General features: G+C 31.8%; 1 protein-coding gene across 1 annotated transcript in view; it reads right to left on the bottom strand.

Moving 5' to 3' along the window:
- The window catches only part of LOC143044756 (extracellular matrix organizing protein FRAS1-like), a 92787-nt gene that overhangs the window by 28582 nt on the left and 42061 nt on the right, over positions 1 to 22144 (bottom strand). The window contains exons 9-34 of the mRNA XM_076216890.1: positions 21130 to 21187; positions 20354 to 20487; positions 18585 to 18671; positions 18190 to 18337; positions 17441 to 17590; positions 16761 to 16901; positions 15775 to 15918; positions 14825 to 15109; positions 14300 to 14452; positions 13744 to 13878; positions 12917 to 13057; positions 12224 to 12502; positions 11145 to 11348; positions 10527 to 10723; positions 9643 to 9799; positions 8907 to 9085; positions 8284 to 8406; positions 7611 to 7866; positions 6801 to 7067; positions 6149 to 6358; positions 5647 to 5827; positions 4925 to 5087; positions 2859 to 2991; positions 2176 to 2366; positions 1381 to 1534; positions 339 to 421 (exon numbers count right to left, since the gene is read on the bottom strand). Of these exons, the coding sequence (XP_076073005.1) occupies positions 339 to 421; positions 1381 to 1534; positions 2176 to 2366; positions 2859 to 2991; positions 4925 to 5087; positions 5647 to 5827; positions 6149 to 6358; positions 6801 to 7067; positions 7611 to 7866; positions 8284 to 8406; positions 8907 to 9085; positions 9643 to 9799; positions 10527 to 10723; positions 11145 to 11348; positions 12224 to 12502; positions 12917 to 13057; positions 13744 to 13878; positions 14300 to 14452; positions 14825 to 15109; positions 15775 to 15918; positions 16761 to 16901; positions 17441 to 17590; positions 18190 to 18337; positions 18585 to 18671; positions 20354 to 20487; positions 21130 to 21187 (4353 nt within the window). The remainder of the gene's footprint in view (positions 1 to 338; positions 422 to 1380; positions 1535 to 2175; positions 2367 to 2858; positions 2992 to 4924; positions 5088 to 5646; positions 5828 to 6148; positions 6359 to 6800; positions 7068 to 7610; positions 7867 to 8283; positions 8407 to 8906; positions 9086 to 9642; positions 9800 to 10526; positions 10724 to 11144; positions 11349 to 12223; positions 12503 to 12916; positions 13058 to 13743; positions 13879 to 14299; positions 14453 to 14824; positions 15110 to 15774; positions 15919 to 16760; positions 16902 to 17440; positions 17591 to 18189; positions 18338 to 18584; positions 18672 to 20353; positions 20488 to 21129; positions 21188 to 22144) is intronic.

Raw genomic sequence — 22144 nt, 5'->3', positions numbered from 1 at the left:
TTGATAAATATTTTGAAAGACTGAATCTTTATGAAATTTTGTCACTGGATATTAAGCAAACATCAATCAATCAATCAATAAATGATATCCATGGTACATATATGTGCTATTTAAAAAATTGGTTGATGGAGTTCAGGCCCTCACCAGTAGGAGATATGGACTGCTTTGAGGGCCTGTACTATTCTAATAAGTAGATCTGCCGCTTTTTTACAGAAAATCCTAAGATCAACAATGATCATCAATTATGTAGAAATACTCCTGATAGTTTTTTCTTTATGTAAGATTTTTATTACAACAGTTGAGTTACAGATCTGAAGAACAAAAAAATATAAAGGTACCTGATATGTGAATGTTCCTGCTTGTTGTATTGGTCTGATTCTACTCAGTGGTTCACTGATATGATCTCTTCTACCCAAGGTTCCTATACAATAGATTAGTATGTACAGAGCATGTCTCATATAGATATTTTACAAATATAAAAATATTAGTTTCTATTTTAGTTCTGTTGATTTCATAAAAAAACTTATGTTCTAATGTACTAATGCTTCATACTATGAAATAACAGTATCACGGCAAAATTGCAATAAATTTTGTAATGGCAATAATGATTACATGTAATTTACTAAAATGTTTACCAGCTGTAATACCTTATTTTTGGTAGTCTTTGGTTTGACCAATGCAGTTATTTAGTCTAAAATTTTCTACACCCTAGGGGAGCACACTATTGCAAAACCAGAGAAGAATTATCTTCTTCAAGATGTCTCTTTCTTAAACTATCATTGTTACATATATGAAGTTATAAGTCTAGATGCATGATTTTTTGTATTAGTTGTTAGTGGCTATGAACTAGCTGTCAGATAACAGCGAGTACTCTCAGATCTGTTCCTAGTGTCTTTTTGTTGTTGGGATGTAAAAGTACCAAGCCACGTCCACAAGTATTTTTGTCCATCTGATGAGTTAAGCCTTTTTCAACTGATTTTTATAGTTCGTTCTTATGTTGTACTGTTATACCACTATCCCAGGTTAGGGGGAGGGTTGGGATCCCGCTAACATGTTTAACCCCGCCACATTATTTATGTATGTGCCTGTCCCAAGTCAGGAGCCTGTAATTCAGTGGTTGTCGTTTGTTTATGTGTTACATATTTGTTTTTCTTTCATTTCTTTATATAGATAAGGCCGTTAGTTTTCTCGTTTGAATTGTTTTACATTGTCATATCGGGGCCTTTTATAGCGGACTATGCGATATGGGCTTTGCTCATTGTTGAAGGCGTACAGTGACCTATAGTTGTTAATGTCTGTGTCATTTTGGTCTCTTGTGGACAGTTGTCTCATTGGCTATCATACCACATCTTCTTTCTTATATATACACATTGTACTTACCATGTTGAGGAGAAACTTTCACTGTCAATAACAGCTGATCAGGGTGAGTGTCTATATCTATCACATATAACGATGAATTAGTGACAACAACAGCCTGGTGTTCCTGTACAAACAACTGTTCTGTCACCAGTAATGGTTCCTCATCGTTGAGTAACTGTAAATACATGAATAATTTATGATGTACTCACAGAGATGAAAAAAATCACAAAAATACAGCACCTTTCATTTGAGGAAGTGTTGGTTCCAGTGGTTGGTCCATAGATTCAAGAAAATATGGCTACAGAATTTTAACCTAATTTGATGCATCAAATTTTGAGGGCTTTTACTTTCTTTAAAATTGTAATTGACAAATTCTATCAAGTCTAATATCTGTCATAATTTTGGTTCAAAACTTTTGCACATTCACAATTTCCATTTTTCAATATTAAATTCAAAATGTAACAATTCTTGTATTTTTTTCATTTTGCAAATAAGTTTTATCTTCCATTTGACAGTAAACATAAAAGATAAAGCCTAATAGTATAAATTTTTTGAATGTACATAAGACAAAAGTATTATCAGAATTTTTTGCAAAACTGTTTAACCGACTGAATCGTAGTTAGTCTTTAAACATGCAGCATCTTTTGATATTTACACATTCAAATTCTAATGATTAAACACTTTTTAATTATACAATTAATTTATAAATATTCTTTTCGGGGGAAAAGGACTATTCACAGTTTTAAAAAAGGTTCAATATTCCTGTAACTTGTCTTTTTGAACAAAATATTAGAATCCCAAAAGAGTGAAACCTACCACAATACTGACTCCAAATCTTTGCATGGGTGATTTGTTTACACCATCAGTAACATGGAATAAGAAATTGTCAGTGACTGGTTCCTTGTTCTTGTGATCTGACTGACTGTAGTGGATAAAACTATCCAGTAGATCCTGAACAAAGAATTGGGTAACAGATACTCCCACAGTCTTCTCTGATCCTCCGACATCTACAAATAAAACATAAATCTTGAAGAGGCTGAGCATAAATACATATCATGTTCCACTTCACTTAGATGTGATTAGTTTATATTTAAATTTTCACATTGTATATGAATGATGCTTTTTATTTTTACATAGAAATCTTCCATAACTCTGTATACATGTACTACAACTAAAATATAAGCTTGTCCCTCTCCATATTAATTCATAAAATATCTTGCCTAACCAAACTGTTTAAATTGTGACAAATGTTACCAAACCTGGAACACTTCAATCAAGTCTAGAATGTAATGAAGTGGCAGTGAAGGTTGAGTATTGGCATTTGTCTGCAGTTAATCAATGAAAAGATATTACCAATTGTTTTGCATGAAATCAATTATGTTTAAGCTTTTGTAAAAGCTGCTTTAAAAAATAACAGATGTTATAACAGAAACTGCTCCTGTTGAATTTAGTTTTTTTTTTTAACAAGCTTAAAAACAATAATATTTCATGTGTTCTACCTGGTTTATATGAGAGAATATTTCCAAACTTTGGACTGGATTCTATCTGGACCAGTAAATCTGTCACAGCTGTGTCTTGGTCTTTCACTTTGATGTTGTCTGTTGTCAACAGAACTTCACCACCCTCATCAATCTGGAATCAATATATTATATTTTATTGCAAAGATATAATAAAGTTACTGAAATTCAGAATATTATTTAAGGAAAGACTGTAATATTTTTTCTGTCTATGAAGAAATAACATAAAAAATGTGGTGCACACTGAATAATGCGCGTAGTGGGTTATTTAACAGTGTGCACCACAATTTTAATGTTATTTCGAAATAGACTGACAAAATATTACAGTTATTTCTTATAATTTAATTCTAAATTTCCATTTCAAATAGGCGTAAATCATGAAAAAAACGTTGATGACGTCATGGTCACATGACAAAATTGTGTCTATGTCATAGTATGATATGATAAACAAAACGACGTCAGCCAATCAGAAGACACGTTACATCCAAAATTATTATGGATGTAAAAAAATAATATGATAATAGTCTGAGCAAGTTGAAATCACTGAAGAAGTGAATATATAAAAATGTCTATATCTTACTGGTGACCTGTTGTTTATTATGCAGTCAGATGAGATTTAATCTGGTAAATGTTATGTCTGAAATGTTAGATCACGATAACTGCTAGTTTTCTATTATCTGCAGGTTTTTTTAATAACAGAATTTGATAGTGTATTATGTCAGGTATGATAATTACAACTGATGACCATTCTACGATAAAGGGAGGAATCAGGAAATGTCAATACCCCTGACTCATTTCACAAAAAGTCAAAACATTTCAGTATAATTTAAGATCATTTATATTATAAGATTTTTGTGTAAAGAGCTCAGACTTATGGAACTGAAGGCTTCTAAAAATCTTATTGGTTCTTTGGGTATAGAGCAAGGCTTCCAAAACGGTCATATATTCCGGACAATTGTATAATGTCCAGTAAAAGTCCGGCTGGGCAAAGCATGAAACGGTCATCTACTTTTTAGTTTTCAAGGCTTTCTTAAGAGACGGTCATTTTAACATAATTTGCGATCTTTTTGACCCAACCTTGACATGATGATTAATTACTATCAAAACAACCCCTACTTCAATACTTTCTAATTCTAATCAAGGCTAATAAGTTGTTGGACAGCTGAAATCTACCTGTTCAGGTGACTGGTAAACTATTTTCAGTACCGGACATCTTATAAATTAATCGGTCTATTCAAAGTTATTTTCTTACATTTCAGCAGTTTGTATCTAATTGATTTAGTCCTAAAGATTAAAATTATAAGAAATACGTTTATAAACATGATTTGATGAAAAACTTAAAAAGGTTTTAATTAAAATATCGTCCGAACTACGTTGTATGAACTAAATTATGTGTGCGCATGTGTCCAGGTGGGAAATTTAATTATGCATCCTACATTTCTTCAAAAATGCTAAAATTATCATTGATACCTGTATCTAACGTTCATTTCAATTATTTTGTTGAAGAAATAACGTGGAAAGAGCTTCTTCACTCAGTCGTGCTTTGTAAACGACACAGATATTTTACGTACCTGTTTTTGGTTCATGTTTAACCATTGTCAAGTCAACATCCAGTATTAGGAAAGTGTGATTTTAAAAACGAAAGTAAAGTTTTTGACAACGTCATTTTGCACAAATAAAGAGTCTAAGGCAGATATATGCACACTGATGTGCACACTTCGAATAATGCACTGCCAATTTAACAGTTTACGTCAGAACAGCAAATTCATATCAAAGTAAAGTTTAATATCGCTTTTTTTAATCTAATGTCAATCATGGGATGGCCATCTGATTATCATAATTGCCTTTTGTGACTTAATTTTAAGGGATTAAAATCGGGATCAGATATAAAATGTCCGGCTGGCTCAAATATTATTTGGAAGCCCTGGTATACAGATAAGATATTTGAAATACCTGAATTGTAGGATCAACAGTAAAAAATAGTGCCCTGTTGTCTGCTGGTTCTATGGTTACAGATAAAACTTGATTTGTTAAGATTTTAAACATACTTGAATTGTAGGACCAACAGTAACTACTGGTGCCCTGTTGTCCACTGGTTCTATAGTTACAGATAGAACCTGATTGGGTAGGATGTTACCACTGCTGTCAGTTACATTAAATGAGAGAATATCTGAAACTGGTTCACTTCCTATCTCTTTGTCAGCCATGTATCTGTAAACAATACAAAAATTTTGCTAAATATAAAAAAGAAGATTTTGTATGATTGCCAATGAGACAACTCTCCATAAGAGACCAAATGACACAAACATTAACAACTATACTAATTTTAAAGCTGGATTTCAAATTAGAAATGAAATACTTGGCATTAACTATTATTTCATCCAAGTTATAATTATTTACATCCAAGTTATAGTGATTTTGTTGCTATCCTTCATGGTTATGTTACTAAAGATCTCCAAGCCATCCATGTCAACGAAATCTTTAGATATTTAGCAATAGATGCTTCATGTGTTTTGAACATACAGTTGTTCAAATATAATCTAGAACTAATAAAAAACACATAGCAAAATCATTTGGTTTTTAGTTGCCCAACAAGAGATACAAATATTCCATTCATCATATATCACTCACTTAAACGAGAGGTACTTTATGCATGTTTGAACATATTATATATTAAGGCAGATCTTTAATCTTTCTGACAAAAATCAAAATAAATCCCTGGTGTGAAGAGCTGACCATATAACATTTACAGGTATTAACAAATACAAACCTAATAAAGTTCTTATTTATATCATCTTGTGTTATAATGTTTCCTTCCATCACAACATTCAATTCTTTATAAACCAGTTGTCCATGTACTGGATTAGCCAATAATGTTATCCTCAAATGGTCATCAGAATCATCATCATCCATAAAACCAAAATCATTACGACTAATAAGGATGGTCTCCCCTGAAAAATATTTCACTATGATTAACTAATGGTCTTTCCTTGCTGAAATTAATTCAATTAAATACAAATAAATCGCAGACTTGGAAAAATGTTAAAGCTGAAAAGATCCCATAAAAGTACATGTGTTTTCAATTTTATATATATATCTTTACAAACAATTTTATTTCTGATTTTTTTTTTAATTTAAAAAGATTTCTACTGAATATCCAGTTAATCATTTGTTAAATATGATTTTCATCCTACTGCATATTAACTACAAATATAACTGCATTTTGCTTCTCTGAATTTTATAAACCATTTATAAAACTGTATCAAACCCACCTTCTCTGACATGAATCCTACAAACAGCAGTCGGTAGAAGGATTGGTGCTGATTTATCTACATGTAGCACTGTGATGTTGATGCTCATCCTGGCCTCATGTTTCCCATCACTGGCAGACAATACAATCCTGTCATAGAGTATATCACTATCCCTGCTGTGACTATACTGAAACACACCTTCAAGGAATTCTTTGTAGTTAAAGCTTTCTCCTAAAATAGGAAACATCATTCAGTAAAATAGGATCTTCATTAGTAGATTCTATACAAAGCGATATGTGGTATATTTGCCCATGAAAATTTTCCATAGACAAAAATGAAAAAGTTTTGAACAAGTACATTTCATTGTCAACCTTACAAATTGAAGAAAAACTGACCAAAAAGTAAGCTGTTTTAAAAGGCCCATTTTAGCAAAAGAATTCTGGTACAAAGAATTAATATCACATTTATTCATAAGTATACAATGTTATTCCCAGACTTGCTTTTATGTTGCCACAGCTGCATATTCGTTCAATGTCTTTGAAATAAAATAATACTTTTAATGAAAAGAAGTGCTATACGCTATAGTTTTAAAAAGTGATTGTGATGATTAACTTAGATTCAATGCTTTGATGCATTCTTTGTTAAAGGGAAGAAGACAGGTGTATTTGCATACCTTTTCTCAAGATGATTTTTGAATTCTTAAAAACTTTCTCAAAACTACCCCTCTTTGGAGCCTCATCTAAAGTCAACACTAAATCTGAAGTAGATGTATCTGGGTCAGACAAAATAACTGTAGACCTGTCTACTGGAAATTTCCCTCCCTGTGCTACTGTGACATCAGCAGACGGATGTAAAAAAGATGGAGGCATGTTGTTTACTGGTAAGATACGGATGTTGAATTTATATTCTGTCAAATCTTTGTGAACTCTGCCATCAGATACTGAAAAAAAACCTTGAATAATATACAAATCTTCCTTCTTACAAACAATGTCAAAATGGATTTAAATGACAGCAAAAGTATATCTTCAAATAGTTCACTTAAAACTAGAATGCATGTGTTGCATGACAAAAACAACGGCTGAACAGTACAACAGATGAATAAGCTGTTTGGAATATTGCTATAAATTTAAGGATTAAAATCTTTGATGCAGTTTATATCTTGGAATTTCCACAATCTATAATGAAATTTATCATAAATATTCAAGTATATAAGTGGTCAACCTTCATGGCAAGTTTGTTAAACATACATCCTCTTGTAATTTTTATGTGACTAATATTTTCTGTATTTACTTTTAAACTATTACTTTTAGATACTGGGAACCCGAAAAATAAAAAAATAAATCAATTTAAGAGACAAGCCATAACATATGAACCCAAAGATAAGTTTGTTCTCCTTGTTAAATATTAAAATTCATTACTTCATAATAATTTTCACATATGAATTGTACATTAATTTGGAAACAAGCTCGTTTTCATCCCATACCTGTAAATTTAAAGAACACTTCTCTTTCCTCCTTGCCAACGTCTGACTTTGGCGGATGATAAATAATCTTGTTATGCATCAGATCAGCCTGTGTAAACTGTGAAAAGGGTTGTAGAGGAAAGTTTTTATTCTCCAGAGTTCCTTCCCCTTGTTTCAGAGGCACTATTATTGTGTAAATAATTTCTCCATTATGTGTATCTGGGTCATGAAAAAACAGGTCAGAGATGGTAACTGGAACAACTTGATCTTCAAATACCTAAAAATGAAATGAACATTAAAATATTGTAAATCGTGTAATGTTATAGTTATGTCCCTTTTAGGTTGCAATCTATCTTCAGACCTGTATGTAAAAAGTTTAAGCCTCCATTTCTTCATAACAAAGAAAGATTCTATTGTTTTTCAGTAAATTGCGATTTATTTCGATAGGTTAGCACTCTTGTAAACAAAGTGACATATTTAAAATTGAGAATAGAAGTGGGGAATCACCTTCGTTTAAGTCCATGTTAAAATTGTTTGCAAGAAGGAAGAATCGTATATAACTTATGTTTTTTTTCTTCAGTATTTGATTGCAGTCCACAAAGATGTAACAGAATATCAATTGATTGGTTTAGTTAAAGTCAGGCTGGTTTTGATGGAGTTTCAAATATAATACATGCTCTGATGATATACCTACCGACATCCCAAGTCTGACACCAGGGGCTACAGTTGGTATGGCCTCATCTAATGGAGGATCCATTATTTTTATATGCATAGTTTGTTCTTTTAAAACATTTGGTGGATCAAAGGAGTCTCTAACCTAAAATAGACAAAAAAATAATAATAAAATAATAGAATTAAGGGAAGCAAACACAATTCAGCAGATCAATTTAAGTGAGTGGTATTTAGTTTAGTTAGTACAACCATTACCAAGCTGGATAAAAAAAGTTACACATTGTAACGTCTGCTTTTTGATGATAAAAAGCATTTGGTAAGGAGATCCCAACATGTATCTTTTGTTTGGTATATAATGGTCACAGGAAGATTGAAATTAAACTTCAGACAGCTCTAATGCTGTAAGACGCTGTTGTTGACAAAAAATTGATACTTGAAACAGGAAGTTAATAATTAAGAGATGAATGAAAAAATATTTGCACTGTATAGCATGCTCTGATGAAGATCCATACCTTATTTTAGGATGATATAATTTGGAGAGATGAGACAATGCAGTCGTTACTGTTAACATATATGATTTGAGTTTTTGAGATAATAATCCTTAAGTCAATTAAAAACTAGAACATAACTTAATGATTATAGTACCTCAAAAGTAACAACATCTGATGTGGACTTTGAGCCTGTATTTTGATACCATATTCTGCCCTCGTTTATATCTCTCTGCAAAAACTGAAACATTTTGGCAGCCATTTTCCCACTTCCCATTTCTTTCCAACCTTGACCTAAACCATTTGGTGGGACTGGTACTAGCATTAATATTTCTCCTGAAAAATAAGGTCTATTGAATAAATCTGCCAACTACCAAATGAGGGTCATCATGAGGAAATCTTCATAATGAATAACGGTAAAAATTCTTGACAAATGATGTTAACGGCAATTTTTGGTACATGACGATAAAATGTACCCTTTTTTAGAAAAAAAATCAACTAATTTCAACGAATCCCTTCAAATTGTTTCATAAAATAATGGTAAAAATAATTATTTGAGACCTCTGGTGAATCACAGCAAATTTTAACCAATTTGAGGTTTATCAGTAGATGAAAATGACCTTTTGATGCCACACAGTAAAGGGCATTCCTTCCCTACTTAATTGCCTTAGTTGTAAACTACATGGACATTTTTATGAGTGTATCAAAATTAACATCTGGCTTTATATTTGAATTAACACCAGATTTACTTCTTTTTTTTTTTTTAAACAAGTGACCTATTAGGCCAGATTTCCAAATGAAATATGCCTTATAATTCAATAAGTCACATTGCTGTGAATCAGAACTGAGAAGGCACCTTATACAGGGAATACATATTACTAGAAATATCTCACCTTGTTGAGGATTATTGGTGGTAGGGTTCAGGGTATATATGACCTCTTTGCCATCAGACATTGACTTAGCCATCAACATGGTGGGTGTTATCCGTAACATATCCTTGGCATATACATGTCCCACTTCATTATTGACAATCAGGGGAGATAAGTTCTCCTGAAAATAAAAACTGACATTAAGACAAGGAAGTAGGTGAATGTAGCTCCATTAACTAACATGCGATTTACTTGGATTTAGCTAATAACTAATATCACATTCAACAATTCTAATTTAAAGTGCTTCTATAATTATGATCCAATGTCTGAATCTTTATTTCTATACAAGTGGCTTCAACTAGCGAAGTATCACTGTAAATTGAGAAATTAATGGGTGCATTTTTTATTCGTAACCCTTGACCCCTGGAAAACTGTGAAATCTAATTAATGAAATTGCTTAAATTTTAAGAAGGAAAATCACTACTGATATTATGAATGCAAGGTGTTTATTACTGCAAACCTGATATTGTTGAAATTTTTCACATAAAAACATCACAATCATTTCTGAATTCACAGTAGTACTGGAAGCATATATGAAAGTTTATTATAAATTTGTAAAACTTTCACTTTTTGTTCACAAAAGCATATCATCTAAAGGACTTTCAAATACAAAATATTAAGTTAATTGTTTTCCTTTTATATTTAATGTTTAGTATATCATATGTATTTGTTGTTTTAACACTGGTTGTAAAACCCATGATATTAAGTGTTTTTAATTTCAATTTTTCTTTAGATTCTAATTTCATGACTTTCTTCAAAATTACTTTATCATGATAACATATAGTCAGAATATTATAAGTGGTATTATGAGGCAAAATAATACTCAATAAATGTATTACATATCTTACCTTTTGCCTAATTTCAAAATTGACAATAAAACTGAGGACATGATATCCATCAGTGACTTGTATGATGCACATGTCTCTGGCTGCCGTCACTAATGGATTTAACTGGTACCCTATAGAACTGGTATGAAGTTCCTCTACTGAGAAAGAGCTTACAGGTGACTGTGTCCCTTGATTAATAAATTTCCCATGCAGAGGACCTGAAACAAAAGTTTCATTTAAAACTTAGACATCTTAAAACAGAACTTTTCACTTTGTGTAAATTTCCTTATTTGCTTTAGGGATGTTTTTTTAGTATGTTAAGGTTAGCTTACGGACTAACTATTGGTACAATAAAATAAACCATCTAAACTGTTTTTATGAACGAATAATATTGGTTGTAATAACATTAGCATGGTAACATAAACGATTGACAGGAAACTGCATGAAAGTTGAAAGTCCTATATTTAAAAGTAGCTCTATTGTAGCCTTCAATTTGGAAACTATGATATTTGCCTATTGTTGAAGACTGTATGCTGTCTTTTAGATTTCTTTTCAATTTCAGGTTGCTGTCTTATTGAAAAATGATTATCTCCTTTTATTCAGATAAACTTAAATTTCTTATTATCTTAAGCTTCTTACCTTCAATAACATTAACCAATGTTTTCACAGGATCCAAAGTTTTCAGTTCTAAAATTTGACTATCAAATGGTGTTATCTCCCCTACAGTGGCCAGCACATGTTCATTTCTGACAAGCTGAGGAGGGTGGTCATTGATAACTTGTATATGCAGAACTCTCTCTGTACTGTATAACTGTCTGTCAAATGCTTTAAATGATATCTTTCCTGAAAATATAAAAATATTTCTTTCATAATGAAAGTCGATATAAAAAAAACATCAATAAAGGTAACAAATTGTATGGGAATTTCTTGCTGCAGACCTGTTGGTCACCTTCTGTTGTTGTCTGTTTTATGGTCAGGTTGTTTTCGCTTTGACACATTCCCCATTTTCATTCTCAATTTTATCACTTTATAATCTTTTTTTCAAATTGAATATTATGTGTATGCATCTTGGGTTGTTGATAGATTAACACATCTAAACTTATATTTTCAGTAGTAGCAACAGTTTTATTTGTGAATGTTTTTATAAATAAAAAAAGAAAATGTGGTATGATTGCCACAAGAGAGCAGGTTTTAAAATTAAAGCAGTTTTTAAATTTTTTTCCAACAACACATCCAGTTGTTACACTTAACAGGACTCATTCAATTTTCATGCATTGATGACATAAAAAAATATTTGCCCAGGTAAATCATACAGCATTCTGTTTACACCATACCATTTTTGATTTGATTAACAAAACAACATCTCATTTCAGTGTTCACACAGTGCAAATCTTGCCAAAACGTCAATAACGGTAAAAAATTGTATGGAAAATTGTACCCCACCTTTGGTCTAATCACTATTTTTTATATTCCCTGAAACTAAATAAGTAGATTGTGGCCAATTAAAACAAACAGGCTTACACTTTGTAAATTTTATGACAAAAGTATGGTATTTTTGGGACCTTTATAGCTTGCTGTTCAGTGAGCCAAAGCTCAATGTTGAAGGCCATACTTTGACCAATAATGGTTTACTTTTACAAATTGTGAGTTGGATGGAGAGTTGCTAATTGGCACTTATACCACAGCTTCCAAAAAGAAAAGATATTATAAAGATTTACCAGCAGAAAGAACAGGAGAATTGTGAATAAATCTGACTTTTCCATCTTTCAATTCCTGTGGAGTAATTGTATCTCCTGCCTCCAGTATGACATCCATTCCCATGTTACATTTGACAATATGGTTGCCATTTGTTGGAGGTTCTGCTACAATGATAACAAGGCTATCCAAAGGTGTGTCTGGATCATTCAAGTTGAATATAGAGGCAGGTATTTCAGTGGTATCTTTCTCCTCAACTTGTATGTGTCCTGTTAACTGTATTGTGGGAGGTTGTTCATTTCCTGTAATTACATGGATATAAAGTTTCATTAGGATTCCATCACTTTTTTGATCGGTAGACAACAATTCTATGGGGGTTTTAAATCCAAATGCACATGATCTCCATGGCAATGAACAACAATGAGTTACAGGAATATTTAAAACAAAACAACAAATCAGAATTTACAACTTTTACCCATAAAAAATGCACTGCATTCTTCTTAAAGGTTAGTATTTTCATGTTTGTTCCTTTATGATCTATTTGAATACATTAAAATAGTCAAATCTGCTGAATACCCCACCAGATAGTTTTAAGAATTTCAAATATGTGAGATTCTTCAAATATAATGGTAACCTGTAGAATTCCATGATAAAAGTTTAAAAGTCATATTTCCCACCTAACATCATAATAACAGTTCAAATAAAACTATACCTACTTTCACATCTCCGTGACTTTTTATTTTGATAGTACCCCTTTCCACAGGTTGGGACACACTGTCTGTTTAACAAGTAGGTCTGACCATCACACTGAGAACAGTCTGTACTGGACATACACTCCATACAGTGCTCTGGACAATCTTCAATACAGAAAGTTAAATCTGATAATCACACTTACAAAATTATTCCATAATGAGAGGAGACTTGATTGTGTGAGTAAATGTCTGCTAAAATTCAAAATACAAAAGATGATGATGATGGATGTCTGTTTAACATCAAGCGGCAAATTAAATGCATATTTAGGACAAGAACATGCAAATGCTATAAGAATATGTAGTAGACCCGAAACTGGATTATAAACATGCTAATTCTGCAGGAAGACATCTTATCCAGACACTTTATTCTGACTCTATGGGTGACCAGTCTTTCCTCTTACTCTCTAATGCTGCAGACTTTGCAGAAAAGCAGAAAATACTTAGTCTTTGGTATGATCAACTTACAAATACAAAAGCACAAATGATTAACAACTGTAAACAAACTTATTATCACACATACATTATTTTGCGTTATGTTTTTTTAAGCCACCTTTTGCGATGATCTATCTTTAATTGAGTGCACAAATGAGGGAGTACTTCTAGAATTGACCGTTTCAGAATCTAAAGATTCATGGGAAATTTCATGTTCGTTCCCCAAAATAAAAATAACGTCACATCAGTCATTAAATTTCTATTTTTTATGACATTTTTAACCAATCAGGACGTTCTGGTGTACACTTTTGAAAATATTACCCAGGATGCATTAGATTCTGAAACAGCGAATTGCCTACCTTTACATTGCCGTCCATCTACATATTGTGTAGGTTTACAATGTCTGACACATATTCCATCAGATACGATCTGGTTAGGTCCACATGCATGACAAATACTATTGGATTCACAACGTAGACATCCACTTCCACATACTGAAAAAATGTCAATTAATTATAATGCAGCACATGTTATTATATATAGATTTTGTTCCTATCTTAATGACATAAGATTGTCACCAGTACACATAATGAAAAACATAAGTCAATAAATTTAAAACTTGTGAACATGTGGTCTAAGTGGATGAGCACTATAAAATTTTAATATGGTACAAATGGTTACACAAAAAAACAGTCAAATTATATAATTCATGCATAAATTGCCAAATAAAAAAGATGATAAATCAATATCATCAACACATGACGACAAAGTATCCTACCCTTTTAGACATATTTGGTCTCAGTTATGTAGCATTCACTAGGTGTTACAATGTTTTATGCTACAATTAGCATTATACATCCAATCAGACAAATTTACTGGTACTCTTCATAATTTTATCATTTCACCAAAACCAACCTCTACAAATACCCAGCTCCTTGTATCTTCCAACAGGACAAGCTCTCATACAGATATCATCAAATGCCACCATTGATGGGTTAAGACACTGTAAACATACTGATATAGTTCCATCCCTTGATGTGTGACATTTACCACATCCAAATCCACAATCTGAAGTCAAAATATAGTACATCAGTGTTGCATGTGAGTCATGCTAATCAATTAAACATTTTATTTTAGAATTTTATGATATTTTAAAGTTATAAACAGTACTCTGAATTTAAGATTTCTTCTTGAAACTTAAAAAAAAAAATCAAATTGGGTTTTTTTGGTCCCTAATTCATAAACTGTTGAACCATAACCCCCAAAATCAATCTCAACCTTCTGTTTGTGGTATTTAACCTTATTGTAAAATTTCAGAGATCCATTCACTTAAACATAAGTTATTGTCTGGAAACCAAATAAAAATCCATAAAAATATGATATTCTTAAATTCAAGAAAACTGGTACCCAAGAAATTCCACAGTAGTCTATAAAACATACCTTTACAAGTACTGTCTTTTGTCAAATATTGGCCATCCAAACATGGCATCTTACATCTCCCTTTCTTACTCAGCTTTGAGCCATCTGCACAGCTAAGACAGTTTGTATCAGTTGGTCCAGAACATGATTTACAGCTTGGATGACATTCATTGCAGGCACCATATGATGGGAAGTATTGCTTGGGACATTGAGACAGACACTGACCTCTGTGTAGGACAAGACTGTCATAACAACTAGTACAGGACTGACCATCACTAGAGCAGGTCTGACATGTGGCTGGACATTCTAAAAATATACAGTTATTTCTGATAAATTCTGAATGTGTTCATTGTACACAGATGCCCCACTCGCATTATCATTTTCTTTGTTCAGTGGACCGTGAAATTTGTGTCAAAACTCTAATTAAAATTAGAAAGATAATATCACAAGGAACATGTGTATTAAGTTTCAAGTTGATTGGACTTCAACTTCATCAAAAGCTACCTTGACCAAAAACTTTAACCTGAAAAGGTACAGACAGACTGATGGACGGACGACGGAATGAACGAATGAATGCACTGACCAGAAAGCATTATGCCCCTCTACTATCATAGATAGGGCATAAAAATTAGAAATGCAAGTAAACCCCCATAAAGATACCCTCAACTTGTGATTCTCTTACCCTTTTTACGTGTTGGATCATATAAGCTTACTACAAGAACATCCTCAGATAATTCTACAACTGAGTTCCATTAAGGGGGTATAATGGTCATTAGTGTTGAACTTTTAAAAAGGACAGTCTTTTGGTATATTGTGGTTTGTTATGAGTCTTGATTGCAGTTATTGTATATATTTTTTTTTACATTTTGTCCTTGTTCTAGTTTTTCAATTCAGTTTTTTCAACTTCATGCTGATCAAAAGGAGGCAATGCATGCAATTACAGTTTTGGAGATCTTGCTGAAATTAATTACCTAAACATTCTCCATTCTGCAGGTAAGAACTAGATGAACAGTGGTCCACACATCTGCCAGACTGAAGGACCAAACCATTCTGGGAACAAGCTAGACACTGGTTATCTTTTGGTCCTAAACACAAACTACAGCTTGTATCACAACCTAAATAATAAACACAAGTTCAAACATCTGTTGATCTGCAGCAATAGAACAGCAAAGGAGAGACACTTATCAACATTTATCTGAGCTTTTGGATAAACACAATTTTACAAATTTTAGTGGGTCTCATTTAATGCCTGTACCTATAGTCAGTAATATGATAGTTGTTATCCATTCGTTTAATGTGTTTGAGCTTTTGATTTTGCCATTTGATTAAGGACTTTCTGTTTTGAATTTTCCTCAGAGTTCAGTATTTTGTGATTTTACCTTTTAGGAGATATTTGACATCTTATATCCCTTTAAATTCCACAGTGAGTGATATCCTTGAATGTAATTTAAGATTTCCTATATTCTAATAGAAGATATAAAAGATTGCAAATATCTTACATCAAAACTAAAGATTATAGCTAGCTGATATTGTGGAATATTTTGTGTCACTTATATCTAAAAGGGAAATAACAACAGAGTGATTTCTATAGGTTGCCACCAAGTGGTGGCTGTGCCACTTATAGTTGATCCCAAATGTTTTTTTATTCATTGAAGTTATTGCAGATGTCAATATTTAACAGAATTCAATTTATTCCAATAAGAATTAGAACACATTAAGTGTACTCAATTAGGAATGTAGTCAGGAAAGCATATTGATTTACTGCTCACTTTCCTTGATGTATCTATAATAAACCTATAATGGTTTACTTTAACAAATTGTGACTGGCATGGACAGTTATCTCATTGCCACTCATAGATCTAACATCCTTGTTTACTACTTGTTTTTACTAAAAGTACCCACTATAAAGCAGGATACATGCACCCATCTATCCACAAAATCTACAACTAAAAATTACCATAACAATGTGTGGTCTCCTGGTAGTACCCCATTCCACATCTGGAAACACATTCTCCCTCTCTCCACAATAATCCTGGTTTACAGGTCTGACAATGATATCTTGTTAAATCAACACATGTCTTACAACTATCATGGCAAGCTGGAAAAAAGAATAATAAACTATTTCTTGTAGGAATGAGATTTTGATTCCTTCAGGGACATAATAACTATAATTCATAAATCATTGAATGAATTGATATAGATATGAAGTATGATTACCAATCACACAACTGTTTGTTGTATAAATAATGAGCAAAATATGAAAAAAAAAATGGTTCTATCAAAGACATGACATTCTACTTTTTAAGTGAATACCTTAATTCATGACATGATTTAAAAGTTACAGACAGGTATCTTTAATCTTAATTATGATGATTTTGTGTTAGTATGGAAAGACTGATTTATTTTTAATTCTCCAAGATATAAACTTTGGCTGTAGAAAAAATAATACGAATATAAATAATTTTAAACATTTCAAACTTGGATCTTACATAACATATATATACATCCCAAAGTTTAGAAATAATTTAATAGAGATTACTGTGTATACATGTAAACATAAGATAGTTTTAAGTAATATTCAGTGCAGATTTTGAGGATGTCTCTTTATATTGTTATTTTAAATCGGCTTTGACATACCATGACATTTGTTCTTCCTGTCTGCATAAAGACCATCTTTACATTTCTGTACACATCTCCCGTCCTGTAGATATAGTCCAGAGATCTTACATTCTGTACACTGATTAGAGTCTGTCACTTTACAATGTTTACATTCTGAAGCACAGGTCACTGAAATGAAAGGACAGAGATTGCCTATGACCTTTGATTACTGTAAATTCAGAAATTATTGAGATGTTTTTAATATTGCGAAAAATGCAACAGGGTTATAACTGCAAAAATTAAAAATGGCATTTTGAATTTTTTTTTATGAATCAAACAGGATATTTCTGAATATCGCAAAAATGAAAATCACATTTTAGTCCATCATTTTAATGACAAAATTGCAATAATAAATGCACGTAATAATTTCTGAATTTACAGTACAATATGTATAAGCCATAATTAAATACCTTCTTTAAGGTCTATAAATTTGATCCTGGATCTTTAAGCAGATTTCAAAAAAACTGTTATTAACATGTCCCAATAATTTCTTACAGAGCCAGTCAAAATCACAATTAAGTCTGATTTAATTGATCAGCTGGTTCTTTAAACTATTCAGTTTCATCTTGATTTGATAAATCCTTCTATTTGAAAAATACACTCCATTTTTAAAATATCTTACTTAATTATATTCTCTATATTAATTTCATTTTAACATTTGAAGCAAAAGTGAATCTAATGCCCATAATGATAACTGTTGAATGTCTAGGGTATAAATAATATCTTACTTTTCTGACATTTGCCACAACATTCTCCAGGCTGTGGTACACCTATACTTCCTTCTGGACAAATAGGGCAGGTTTTACTGAAGCACACCATATCTCCATGTCCACACTGACATAACGTACAACTGTCTGGCTGCCAACTATCACCAGTCTGTCAGATACATATATTACTTTAAATAGATTTCTAGCAAGTTTTAAGGAAGGCAATTATTCACCTTAAGTATCAACTTGGTGGTGTGCTTGCTTCATTAACATGATTAACGTTATTTTCCTTTCTAAAATTTAAAGAAAATTGTCATATTTTTTAAAAGATTTCTCATTTTTTTTCTCATAATTGAATGGCCTTCCAATCTAAATATCTGAGCACATGTGCAGTGACTTAAAAAAACTTTACTTACATGGAACATTTCTCCTCCAAAATAACATGTAGGTCTTGGTACACACTCTTTACAGCATTTACCTGGCTGGTGTATCAACATTTCATTCTGAAACAAATAAATCATGGATAAGAAAGTGTTTGTATTGATAAATCTATATATTTCCTATGAAATATATTTTTGTCGAGCCTGCAACTTTTGTCGCAGAAAGCTCGACATAGGGATAGTGATCCGGTGGTGGGGTCGGCAGAATTAGCTAACTTATTAAAAGTTTTATATTTTAGAAGGTAGAAGACCTGGATGCTTCATACTTTGTATATGGATGCCTCATGTTACGAAGTTTCCGTCAGTTACATGTCCAATGTCCTTGACCTTATTTTCATGGTTCAGTGACCACTTGAAAAAAAATGTTAAGATATTTTGTAATGTTAAATTCTCTCTAATTATAAGTAATAGGATATCTATATTTGGTATGTGTGTACCTTGCAAGGTCCTCATGCCCGTCAGACAGTTTTCACTTGACCTAGACCTCATTTCATGGATCAGTGAACAAGGTTAAGTTTTGGTGGTCAAGTCCATATCTCAGATACTATAAGCAATAGGTCTAGTATATTTGCTGTATGGAAGGACATGCCCAACTGACAGGTGTCATCTGACCTTGACCTCATTTTCATGGTTCAGTGGTTATAGTTAAGTTTTTGTGTTTTGGTCTGTTTTTCTTATACTGTCTGCAATAGGTCTACTATATTTGGTGTATGGAATGATTGTAAGGTGTACATGTTTAGCTGGCAGGTGTTATCTGACCTTGACCTCATTTTCATGGTTCAGTGGTCAAAGTAAAGTTTTTGAGTTTTGGTTTTTTTTTTCTAATACTATATGCAATAGTTTAACTATATTTAGTGTATGCAAATATTCTATGATCTATATGTCAGTCACGCAGGTTTTATTTTACCTTGACATAATTTCACGGTTCATTGCTCAATGTTAAGTTTTTGTGTTTTTTTTTAAACTATGAGCAATAGGTCTATATTTGTTGTATGGAAGAATTGTTAGCGGTACATGCCTGCCTGGCATGATTCATCTGACCTTGACCTCATTTTCATCATTCATTGGACAATGTTTAGTTTTCTTGGTTAATGTTAAGTTTATGTGACAGTTGTAATAAAGCTTTATATTTAGGACTATCAACATAATATCAATGATTATTAAAGAAGGTGAGATATGTCAGTGTGTGCACTCTTAATAGTAATTAATGTTCTTGAAGAAACTGATTCTAGCTTTATCATTTATAATATTTCAAATATATGAATACAAACATAAATAAGAAAAAATTAACTACTTATTTATTGTACATTGAAATTGATATTTGATAATTATAACAGATAACTATGGGAACTTTAGAAGTGCATCATAAGCCAATGAAGGCTGGCTGACATTAAATATGTTTAATATTTGTATTACTATGTTATATCAGGCTGCACTTTAATAAAACAATATATATATAAACACAACTTCAACATGTTTGCAATCTTTCTGTGAAGTTTCAGGGATCTGTGGTGAAAACTGCTGGGAATGTTGTTAACACAAAATAGGTACCTACTTTCCCCAGCCCAGCTTACATCACCATAATTTAAGCAGTTTTGGAATCATTCAAACCCAGTCAAAAATATATTACAAAATTTCTGAAAAACTGCTGATACCTTTATGCATTCATGCCTCCAACATACAAATTTATTCTTTATGACTGTTTATGAACTTTTCATTAGTATGAAACAAATTATTTGACAAACCTCAAGACAAATAGCCGGTTCACATACAGCTGTAAAGCACTGAACTTTACCCTGTCTACATGTGCAGAACTCACAGTCAGTTACATTCCATATATCCCCATGGTAACGTGCTGGTCTCTCACTGGTACAAGTATCTAAAAGAACATAAGGAAAATTTCTAAAAGAGGGGTACAGTAAGAGCCATGATTTGTACATTGGAAATTGCAAAAACAGTTAAATAATCCAATGAACCCTTTAAAAACTATTTTAATTTTATGAATAAATGACAAGATGATTAGTCTGGCCACCTTACTGCAAAAATAAAAATGGTGATGTGCTGTTGGAAAAACTACAAAGCAGAAAACGAAATATGTATATCTTAACTCTTCCAAAAACAGTGGATATTGTATGCACCTCTAATGAACTTGACTCAACAAATCCATTGAAAAACAGAGGAATACATATATATATATCAGCCAAATAGTATTTCTATTGCAGTTAGTTTTAAATGCACATTTACAAGACAATCCTAAAATGTGTACCAGAATTGCAACAAAAATCTTGTTAAAATTCTCATGTCATGAGGAATATCAACTATCAACTTAAATCATAATTTTGTTTGGTGCAACAAGTCATAGTCTGTATCTTTTCATGTTGTAGAAAAAAAAAGGATCAGTTAATTTTTTCTCTTCAAATAAAAATTTAGAATATTTTTTCTTGATATCTATAAAATATAATGCATTACTTAGAATTGGTATCTAATTATGATATACAGAAGGGTTTTTTAGTGTTCTTACCTTTAGGAAGTATACATTCTGAGCAGCATTCACTTTCCCTGGTTATGTTCAATTCTTTCTACAAAATACAGAAAAAAAGTTCAACATTTTAGGTTACATAAAGCTGATCCAACTTATAAAAACAATACATCTCATATTTGCTTATATCATTATAAACTGACATACAAATAATAGACAACTGATCATGATGGACTCCTTTTATATCTAAATCTTATTTTATAGATTTGAGAACCGACCACAACCACAATTAACTTTAGACCCAATGGACAACTTTTCATTTACTTGAACAGAAATTATAAGTAAACAAAAATATGCTTTAACAATGATATTTGGAGCTCAAGAAAACAAATCAATTTTAGATTCCCACCATGTTGGATAGTAAAAGCACTTAATCTCAGGGAGTTCTGCTGAATTAACAACATTTGAACACATTTAATTATTGTGTTGTTAATGTCAGAGCCAAATAAAACTCTTTTCCTTTTAAAAAAAAAAGTAAAATCACAAAAAATACTGAACTCTGAGGATAAATCAATCGGAAAGTCCCTAATCACATGGCAAAATCAAATGAAGAAACACATCAAACGAATGGACAACAACTGTCATATTCCTGACTTGGTATAGGCATTTTTAAATGTAGAAAATGGTGGATTGAACCTGATTTTATAGGCTAAACCTCTCATTTGTACGACAGTCGAATCAAATTTAATAATATTGATAATGATGTGTGAACAAAACAAACAGACATTATAGGTAAAAATGACAAAAATAAGAGGTAAAAAGTCTTAATTCAGGAGGTCACATTTGTGAAAAGGGAAAAGGGAAAAAAAGAGGGATGTTTTGTTTCAATAGCTACATATCAGACTTGATTAAAAGTAAAATGTATTATCCTAAAATAACATGACCTGAATTTTTTTGTATACATCAAAAGTGCAGTTTTAGTTGTTTTTTAATTCTCATAAATTTATATGCAAAGGGTGACAACTCTATTATCCTTGTGACATTTTTGTATATTTGG

Source organism: Mytilus galloprovincialis, chromosome 9 (genome assembly GCF_965363235.1).
Source record: "Mytilus galloprovincialis chromosome 9, xbMytGall1.hap1.1, whole genome shotgun sequence".
Lineage (NCBI taxonomy): Eukaryota > Metazoa > Mollusca > Bivalvia > Mytilida > Mytilidae > Mytilus > Mytilus galloprovincialis.
The sequence above is the reverse complement of the archived record's forward strand: the minus strand, read 5'-3'. Positions and strand labels throughout refer to the sequence as shown.